The following is a 7,987-nucleotide window of genomic DNA, read 5'->3' as shown; positions in this document are numbered from 1 at the left end:
ACTGATGTTCCCTTGTCATGAGCCACATTTCTGTTTCCAAGTAATCTTCTTCTGATGACACACATTACTTAACATTGTCACTATGTTTGTCTGGAGGATCTTGTATCGCATATTCTTCTAAATGCTTTATTGCAGACCGCATCAAACCAGCCCTTAAGATCCTGGATGGAGTTTTTATATATGTGAGCACAGTCCTCTCCGCTGGGGTACTCACCCCTGTTTCCTTTCCAGTTATCTGGTTCCGCTCTAGTCCAGTAACTGAAAGAAATGATTTGTTTTGAGAGCATTATCTCAAAATTATCAAAAAGGGTATACTATTTAGGTTTTAGAATTGAACGAACTGTAAATGAAACAATACCTTTTATATTTACAAAGATATGTGTTGTCTACCCATAGCCATTATCCTCAATCTCCTCATCTGTGAGGCCAATCCAGAATGACTCTTCGTTTTTTTTATAATTCCTGTCAGGAACTCCCTACAGGACAAAGTTTAGACTTGTTATTTATACTGCAATATTTCATATTCATTTCAGACAGTCGTTATTTGTAAAAACATGGACAAACCTGTTCGTCTCTGCTGTTTATAATCACCAGATGACCGCCATCTGAGATACAGTCCAGTTCAGTTCATTTGTGGAGAAAAGGTAACATTTTCCTGCATGATACTCCCAGATACTTCCCAGTTATAATAATACAAAACTAATGGTAATCCATTACACAGTGATGACAGTAACTGACCCATACTCAGAATTTGTGCTCTGCATTTAACCCATCCAAAGTGCATTAAACACACCCGGAGCAGTGGGCAGCCATTTATGCTGCGGTGCCTGTGGAGCAGTTGGGGGTTCGGTGCCTTGCTCAAGGGCACCTCAGTCATGGTATTGCTGGCCCGAGACTCATACCCACAACCTTAGGTATAGGAGTCAATCTCTGACCTCTAGGCCACGAGAAGAGAAGAGTAATTAAATGTTGTGTAATGCATTACAATGCAGTTATGCCAGATAAACATCTCTCACTGAAAACTTACCTAAATGACACTCCTCTTGATTATCCTTGTCGACTTTGTTTCTTTTCACAAATATGACATCAGTGTATACAACGTCCTCAGACATTTTTCTCAGTTTTTGATTTGGAAAGGATGCTTCTTAATGCTTGTATCATCAAATTATGAGATGTTAATGAAAAGAGGAACTTCATGTGGTCTTTGACAAATTCATTATTAACAGTATAAATGTAATACTTCAGAACATTACATAAGAGGACAGTGTGCGTGGCAGGGAGCTGAGGTGTGGTTGGTTGGTGGTTAAAGTAATAACAAGCACCCAAAGTAATGCAATCCTAAAATATATAAAACTCAAAATGTAATTTTCTTACCTAAAATACATAATTAACAGTCACTGTCAATGCATATGGATCAAAAACACAGCTAAAAAGCTTCCTGTAAGTGGCCCTCCTTCACAAAACTTAACATCTAGCAGAGTTTTATCATAGGTAGAATCAGGGCCATAGCTGGGGTTTGCAGGACCCCGGTGCAGGTTGTACCCATGAGGTTGTACCTCTGTTTGAAATGATGTAAATGGCACAAATAAATAAATAGAACACAGCCGTGCGCCCCTATAATCACATTCATCACAACCTTTCTACTAGCGATGGCCCTGGGTAGAATGCAAAATGTTTCAATACAAGCATTTCAGTCAAATGTAATTTATGCAATATTTCAAACCCATGGCTGACAGCTCATGCTGGAGGATTCGCTGCTCAACAGATCTTGAGCTCATTGACAAATATCTGATCTAGCTTTACACAGCATGCATGATTGTAAAGTCCAAAGTGAAAGTGAACAGCGAGCGCTCATTATAACGAGATTTAAATATTCTGCAAATTGATAAGCGGCTCCCTGATGCCCGAAAATTATATGCAATTTTAGAATATTTGCTGGAGCACTGGGCACAAAAAATAACGGGAGGGGGCGATAATGGTCAGAAATTTACTGGGAGCAAGATTTGGGTATTGTTCATTTGAGAATTGCTCTTTGTATTTCCCAAACATTTCCAAAGAGCGCAAACAACACAAGTGTGACTTGAACAATGACCAATACCAGAGAGTTAAAAATCACTCTATAAAGAACACGCGAGTGAATACATTTTAAATTACATTTAAATGTGAAATTGTAATGACCTATATTAAATGCTAAATTGCATTAATTTAATTGGTGCATAGAATTAAATGTTTAATAAGGAATTAATATGTCAAATTAACTATGCAATTGCAAATCACTATGAAAGCATAGATTAAATGATCGTTTAAAAACTGAGACTTTTGTTTTGAAATGTGATGAGTCGTTTGCTTTGGTCGCTGACTTCACCACTTAAAATGGACAGTTCGGTCACTAATCCTTCTGTGTGGGGCTCACAACAACTGTATAAACACCACGAGCAACGAACTGTTGCTCAAACACGCCCAAAATACAGAGAGGGAAGGCGCCTCAAAGCTGTTAAGGTGGGTTTATTTTATAAATAGTTTTTTTTAGTTAACGTGAGCACCGTATTTTAGCTTCTCGTAGCACCTAATGCACAAAGATGGTGTAACGTTAGGCACCTAAACAGATTTTGAGCCACAGTGCGAATGTTATTTTTGACTGTATCACTGATTTCAGGTGTATACAATCAACTTGGAGTCTCGGTTTCTGTTAGTTCAAGGAGTGCCCGCTATTGGAGTGATGACCGAGCTGGTGCAGCTGTTTGCTCTGTATGGAGTGATCGAGGAGTACAGGGCTCTGGATGAATACCCAGCAGAGCAGTTCACTGAGGTCTACTTAATTCAGTTCAAGAAACTGACGAGTGCAAGGTAAAGACTGACTAAAACATGTTTAAAGTGAACATGTGCCACACTGGATATTTTTAAACGTTTGTCTCTTATGCTCATCAAGAAAAGAAAAAAAAACGTTGAAACTGTTTTTGACATTATTATACTTTAAAACTTTTTTCTGTTTTAATATATTTTAAAATGTAATTTATTCCTGTGATGACAAAGCTGCATTTCCAGCAGCCATTACTATAGTCTTTATTTTATAATACAAAATGTTGATTTGCAGTTACGATTCTTTATTAATATGTTGTAAGCGCTTGTTCTGCTTACTATTTTTGTGGAAGTATTTAGATTAACAGAAAGAAGAAATACAATAGTTTGTAATATTGCAAATGCTAAGTGTCCTTTCTAAATAAAAGTATTTTACATGTGCACTTTTAGCAGACTTTGTATTCAAAGCAACTTCTAATAGCTATTCCAAAACAATTTGTCAAGGAGCCAACAATATTCATAATATACAATGTCATGCTTTTTTGGCAACAAGCTATAAAAGGAGAAATGCAGATGTAGTTTTTTTTTTTTTTTTTTTTTTTTTTTATGTGTATTATGTGGAATTTAATATTTTATTCAATCTGATTATTCTAAAGAATTTAATGCTAAAATGTATCTAAATATGATTAACTTATATCTAAAAAGTATATAAAAATGTGATTTATTGAACTTTTTAATGTCTAAAATAGTTTTTTTTTTATTATACCTATATGCTCAAAGCTCTTTTCTCATGAAATGACATGCATATGTTACAATGTGGAAATTTTCAGGGTAGCTAAACGGCACACTGATGAAAAGAGCTTCTTTGGGGGTCAGCTACACGTCTGCTATGCCCCCGAATATGAAACTGTGGAAGAGACGAGGCAAAAGTTACAGGACAGGAGAAGATATGTTAACAGAGCAAGCCAAAATACAGGTGTTGTATTTGGTATTGTATAATACAGGTATTGTATCTGTAGATCTATGTAACCTATGTGGATTTTTTTTTTTTTTTTTTTTTAGCAAAACAACACAATCTGCAATTAGAAGAAAACACAGTGTCTTCATGCACCAACACACAAACATCTGCAGCACCTGAGATCCAGAAAGGCTCTGAAAAGGCCAGAATGGAGAATGTGAACTCTGACGACATGGGCTTTTCTGTGCTGCCATTAGCACCAGAGGACAATGTTTCTTATAAACTTCACGGTTTTGAACAGCCGTTACAGTTGCAGTGGACCACTGATACAACATTACCTACAGAGGATAAGATGGGCTCGCTACATAATGCCATCCCTCCTGTCACAGAAAAAGAAACCAAGCAGTGTGCATCCTCTGCATCTTGTAAAAAAGAGAGAGATTTGATTGAAAGGCAGAAGAATCTGTCACCATCTGTCAGATTTATGCCAAGGACTACACATTTAGAAAGTAGAAAAAGAAAGTTGGAGGGACAAGCGTTCTTTTTGAATGAAGCAGCTGAAACAGAGACTTTGATTGGTCCTAAATTACCAGAGCTGCCCAAAGTAGACATGGAGGATCATTCATTAAATGTAACTGCCAGTTTGATCCGTCAAACAATGAGTAAGGTTAGTTTGTCTCTCATCCCTGCTGTAAATATTATGTAATTTCCGTAAGTACATTGTGTACCGGTAATTCTAGTAAACAAAAACTGAAACTAAAATGAAAAACTTTTTTTTTTTTTTAAATCAGTTACTTGAAATTAAATAAATATTAACTTATTATTAAATAAAACATTTAATAATAAAAACTTATTTTAGCTAAATTAGTTATTGTACTAAAATGTCAAACTAAAACTTAAATATAAGTGTGAGTGAGTGAGTGAGTGAGTTGGGTGGTTCAGATGCAAAAGCCTCTAAGTACCATCTGAAATTTTCATCTAAAATTAGGATTTTTATCAGTTTTCTATATTTATGTTCAGTTATTTCATTTTTATAGCATGGAAGAGGACCTGCACATTGCCATTAAAGTACAATGACTCAACCTATGCATAGGAGCTTGATAAAAATCATAATTTTAGATGAAAATTTCAGATGGCACTTGGAGGCTTTTGCATTTGAACTCTTCATATATATATATACACACACACACACACACAAATAAATATATATAAAAAAAACTGACAATGAAAATGACAATAACATTACAAAATTTTGTAGAATTTTGAATAAAACTACATTGGAAACATAAAAATAAAAAATGATTCAAAATAGTAATAAAAGCTATAACATCTCAATGATACTAAAATAAAATGTTATGCACATTATGTAATTTCTCATGATGGTATTTGCATTGTTGTTACAATGTTTGTTTTCTTTTCTTAGGTTACATCTGTTCCAGAGATCAAACCTGTACAAGTGAAGACCCCTACAGCAAAGCCACGCAGAAGAATTTAATTAGACAATCATGGTCTCCGATTGAGCAATATTTTAGATATTTATTTCAGTTTCGGAAACAAATATTGTGTAACTATCTTTTCTCTTATTGCTTAATTTTTTTCCATAAAAAGCTGAGTGGTTCTTTTCAGTGTCCATGTTGTTCCTGGAATGCATGTTGCTCAAAAGCCAGTATGCTCTGCCAAACAAATAAAGGAACAATTTAAGAGCCTGTCCTTCAAAATGACAAAACACGTTTCATGCACAAATAGTTGCTTGTGATTTCTACCTTTGCATCTGGGAGGCAGTTGCCAAAAGCTTCAAGTAAAAGGTTTTCATCTTTGACTGTCTTCTCAAAATCAGAATAAGACACTTTCCCATCATGGTCATAATCCTGAAAATAAGATTTATGCATTTGGTGAACAATGGTAAGATGTTACATGTAAGCTTTAGGACACACAGTAGTACCATTTTCTTCAGCGCAATCTCCACAATGTCCTTGATCCCCTCATCAGGGTCCTCTTCCGTTGGTTGTCTGATGAGGCTGTCTTTCAGCATTTGTAACATCTCCTCCCGTGAGATGTATCCGTCCCCATGCAGGTTGTATACGTCAAAACAGACTAATACAAATATAAAAGAAACATTGTGTACATAATATTTCATGATCACCACTTTAAAGTGAAGTCTTGAAGAACTTACATTTGATTTTCTCATCCAGTGTGCCTCGCAAAAAGACAGACAGTCCTTCCACCCATTCTCTGACACTTATGTAGGTATCATTGTCCTTATCAAAGGCCCGAAATACTGTTAAAAATAGAATCAGCTTGTATTATTATTTCATCAAGAAACATTGCAAATATTAATTATTGTCATTTGCTAATTTCCTTATAACTTCAAACTTAAGATATATTTAAGTATGTGTATTTGCTTGTGTTTATGTATTTAAACACTTAACTATATTTCTATTTTAATTTAGTCATTTAGCAGACGCTTTTAGCCAAAGCGACTTACAAATGAGGACAATGGAAACAATCAAAATCAACAAAAGAGCAATGATATACAAGTACTATAACAAGTCTCAGCTTAAATGCAGTACATGTAGAAAAGGCTTTTAAATAATATAATAAATAAAAAGAAATCAGAATATAAAAAGAAAAGAGCAAGCTAGTGTTAGAGGTCTTTTTTAATAATTGAATAATAAATGAAAAGAAAATAGAATACAAAAAGATTAGAAAGGTAGTTATGTTTTTTAGGAATAGAATTAGAATAGTGAGTGCTAAAGTTAGAGGGTCAAAAAAAGATGGAAGAGTAGGTTTTTTTAGCCAATTCTTGAATATGGTGAAGGACTGAGGATTGAGTTGGGCAGGTTATTCCACCAGGATGGAACAGTTCATTTAAAAGTCTGTAAAAGTGACTTTGTGCTTTTTTGGGATGGCACAATCAAGCGACGTTCATTTGCAGAATGCAAGCTTCTAGAGGGCACATAAGTCAGAAGTAATGAATTTAGGTAAAGGGGTGCAGAGCCAGTGGTGGTTTTGTAGGCAAACATCAATGCCTTGAATTTTTAATGCGAGCAGCTATTGGTAACCAGTGCAAACAGTTGATGGTGTGACGTGCATTCTTTTTGGCTCATTAAAAATTTATCTTGCTGCCTCGTTCTGGATTAATTGTAAAGTTTTATACAATTAATATTAACTATAATATATTAATATTATACAATTTATATATTAACCATATACTACTGTCCACATTGGTCGTCAGTGTTGCCAATTATCCATGATACTTTGTAACCCGAAAATATGATTAAATTAGGCTTAATTTAAAATACAGGTAAAAAATAAAAAACAACAGAGAAAACTATTTCATATAACAGTAGATTGTGCACTATTTTTACAGACTTTTCTAGAGTTTAAAGCATATTTTTTTGAGAATGTGTAGTATTACAAGTTTACTAGCTATTAAAAAAATTTAATCATTCAAAAATGTGTTCAATAAAAAATATATATATATTTTTTAATATTATATTATGTCTTTTAATTTACAGATAAATCTAAAATAACATTATGTTTTGGTGATATTTGATGTGACAATTTGCGTCGTGATTACGCAATGGCGTTATCGGGCAACTACATCCCAATGTCATTTATCAACTTTTAGCAACAAATCGACCTTCCTTTAGCAACTTTCTCTGACAATTAAATGGCATTATTATTATTATTCTCGTCCTCATCCAAATCGGAGACGTACCGTTGTCCATCATCATGTCGTCGGTCATGCCGAATGTGTTGTGCAGTATGTGTCTAAACCTGACTCGGTTCAGTCCATGCGCCGCTCTTCTCTCTGCCTGCTCTCCCAGCAGACCGCTGAACAGTCGTATTAGACACTCCGTCTCTCTCTTATCAACTACAGCACGAGCACAATGTTGTCAAATGACTAAACAGACAGTAACAAGGCATTTTCTTCTTACTTTTCTATTACAGGACATGGTGATGAACTAGGCCAGAGACAATTTGACTAGGCTGATAGCAAACGTTTTACAAGAATAATATTATATATAATATCAATTGACATGTTAGAAAGAAAAAAAATTATAGATACCTACAATGTTTGACTTGCTTGCATAACGTTTCGGCGAGGTTTTGAATTAATTTTCTGTTCATCGCCGACATTTTCAGAATTTTCTACACGAGTCTTTCGTTAGTTGTTGCTATAGAAACGACTCATGGAGGCGGAGCAAACTTGTGTCTTGTCCGAAA

General features: G+C 34.8%; 3 protein-coding genes across 3 annotated transcripts; 1 reads left to right on the top strand and 2 right to left on the bottom strand.

The window, feature by feature from the left end:
* Nucleotides 1-80: 80 nt before the first annotated feature.
* Nucleotides 81-1,392, bottom strand: illr4 (immune-related, lectin-like receptor 4). The gene is given in 6 exon segments (XM_059555429.1): nt 81-258; nt 359-401; nt 404-472; nt 561-617; nt 620-665; nt 999-1,392. Coding segments are annotated over 6 exon segments (507 nt in total). The 5' UTR covers nt 1,113-1,392.
* Nucleotides 1,393-2,277: 885 nt separating this feature from the next.
* On the top strand, nt 2,278-5,460 carry LOC132145411 (RNA-binding protein 48-like). Its single transcript, XM_059556431.1, has 5 exons — nt 2,278-2,499; nt 2,657-2,847; nt 3,630-3,775; nt 3,862-4,424; nt 5,181-5,460. The coding sequence occupies exons 1-5, from the start codon at nt 2,335-2,337 to the stop codon at nt 5,250-5,252; spliced, it is 1,137 nt and encodes a 378-aa protein (XP_059412414.1). The 5' UTR covers nt 2,278-2,334; the 3' UTR covers nt 5,253-5,460.
* Nucleotides 5,274-7,987, bottom strand: clxn (calaxin). Its single transcript, XM_059556432.1, has 6 exons — nt 7,834-7,987; nt 7,479-7,634; nt 5,931-6,035; nt 5,700-5,851; nt 5,521-5,625; nt 5,274-5,430 (listed from the first exon to the last, which is right to left on the bottom strand). The coding sequence occupies exons 1-6, from the start codon at nt 7,898-7,900 to the stop codon at nt 5,380-5,382; spliced, it is 636 nt and encodes a 211-aa protein (XP_059412415.1). The 5' UTR covers nt 7,901-7,987; the 3' UTR covers nt 5,274-5,379.

This window comes from Carassius carassius, chromosome 8, assembly GCF_963082965.1.
Source record: "Carassius carassius chromosome 8, fCarCar2.1, whole genome shotgun sequence".
In the NCBI taxonomy this organism is placed as follows: Eukaryota; Metazoa; Chordata; class Actinopteri; order Cypriniformes; family Cyprinidae; genus Carassius; species Carassius carassius.
This window is presented reverse-complemented; position numbering and strand designations above follow the sequence as displayed.